The sequence below is a fragment of the Atta colombica genome, unplaced genomic scaffold (genome assembly GCF_001594045.1).
Source record: "Atta colombica isolate Treedump-2 unplaced genomic scaffold, Acol1.0 scaffold96, whole genome shotgun sequence".
NCBI lineage: Eukaryota > Metazoa > Arthropoda > Insecta > Hymenoptera > Formicidae > Atta > Atta colombica.
Window position 1 is genome coordinate 1,236,910 of NW_017259590.1, and position 1,397 is coordinate 1,238,306.

The 1,397-nt window shown below is 32.1% G+C and overlaps 1 protein-coding gene across 1 annotated transcript in view; it reads left to right on the forward strand.

Moving 5' to 3' along the window:
• Positions 1–143: 143 nt before the first annotated feature.
• The window catches only part of LOC108693609, a 21,559-nt gene continuing 20,305 nt past the window's right edge, over positions 144–1,397 (forward strand). Inside the window, 1 exon segment of the mRNA XM_018202644.1 lies at positions 144–505. Within this exon segment, the coding sequence (XP_018058133.1) occupies positions 144–505 (362 nt within the window).

A 1,397-nucleotide genomic window follows, 5' to 3' on the forward strand; every position in this document is an offset into this window, starting at 1 on the left:
TAAGAATATTTAAGAAAAGACATTTTTTCGCAATATTTTAAAGCTAATTTTTTGATGCAAATTTATTTTTTTTTACATGCAAAAAGGAGGATCTCTTAAATAAAACTGATAAAAAATTGGAACTTAAAGAAGGAATTTCAAATATGCAAATGTTTTCTTTAAATTTTTTTATGTATACCATTTGTGGTATATGGCGACCGATCGAATGGTCATCAAAGGGTGTCAATTTTCTGTATAATGTATTTAATTATATTATATTACTCTTGGAATACTTTACGATGTTAACTCAATTCCTGGATTTTCTATTTGTTGTCAACAATATCGATGATTTCGTTGCTAATTCTATATGGTTCGTGAGTTTTGTTGCTATGGTATGTAAAGCAACTGTCGTTGTAATACGTCGCAATGCTATCATTAGCTTGATACAAGTATTGTTGAAGGGTTTATGTAAACCTCAAGATGAAGACGAAATTGCAATACAAACAAAATTTGATCAGTTCGTCAGGTAGTGTATCACACATTATTAGGATAATCTTAAGATGAAACTTTAATGAAATCGCATAAATAATGTCAATGTAATAATTTAATTCATGTACAATTGTATCATTTCTTCTTTCGAATTCAATCAGCATTGATAACTATTACTTTAAAATTTTCTGCGAGCTTTTTATTGATTATTGTTGATTGTGCAATTCAATGCTATCTTTATTCATTTAATATTTTAATATTGAAATTTTTGGCATTTATATATATAATTCGCTTTTAAAACATCCTTCGACGTTGTACAATGCTAGTCGTCTCCGTCTACGTCCATCCTTACATCTGAGGCTATTCCTAGGCTCTGTGTTTGTTGTTTTTTGTTTGTTGTTTTTTTGAAGAGACAGATTGCTAGTCTGACGTCTCAATCTCCAGCCTGGAGGATCGGGTAATTTTATTTCAAAATTTCCTTCCCTTAAATTGGCTATCTTACTGGACTATTGATATCAGTTGTTCCCATTGAATCGGTTCTTTTGCTTCCGCTAATTGAAATCAGTTTACGTCATTCATTACTTTCTAGACTATTCTGCCTGTTCCCTAGATCATGACCCTTACAGAGTGCTATCATCTGGATCAGGTGAACCTTTTATTTACGAAGTAGTATATATTTACACTTCCCCCTTCTCCTTTCTCATCTGGGCTTGGAACCAGCATCGTCGAAGTTATTTGCATTTATTTAACCTAATTAATAGTTCTTGTAATGTAAATTCTTAAATATTATTTTGCAAAGATATACTTCTATATTTTGCTTCTAAACACGCGCGCAATTACATACACACACATACACGCAGAGAGAGAGAGAGAGAGAGAGAGAGAGAGAGAGAGAGAGAGAGAGAGAGAGAGAGAGAGAGAGAGAGAGA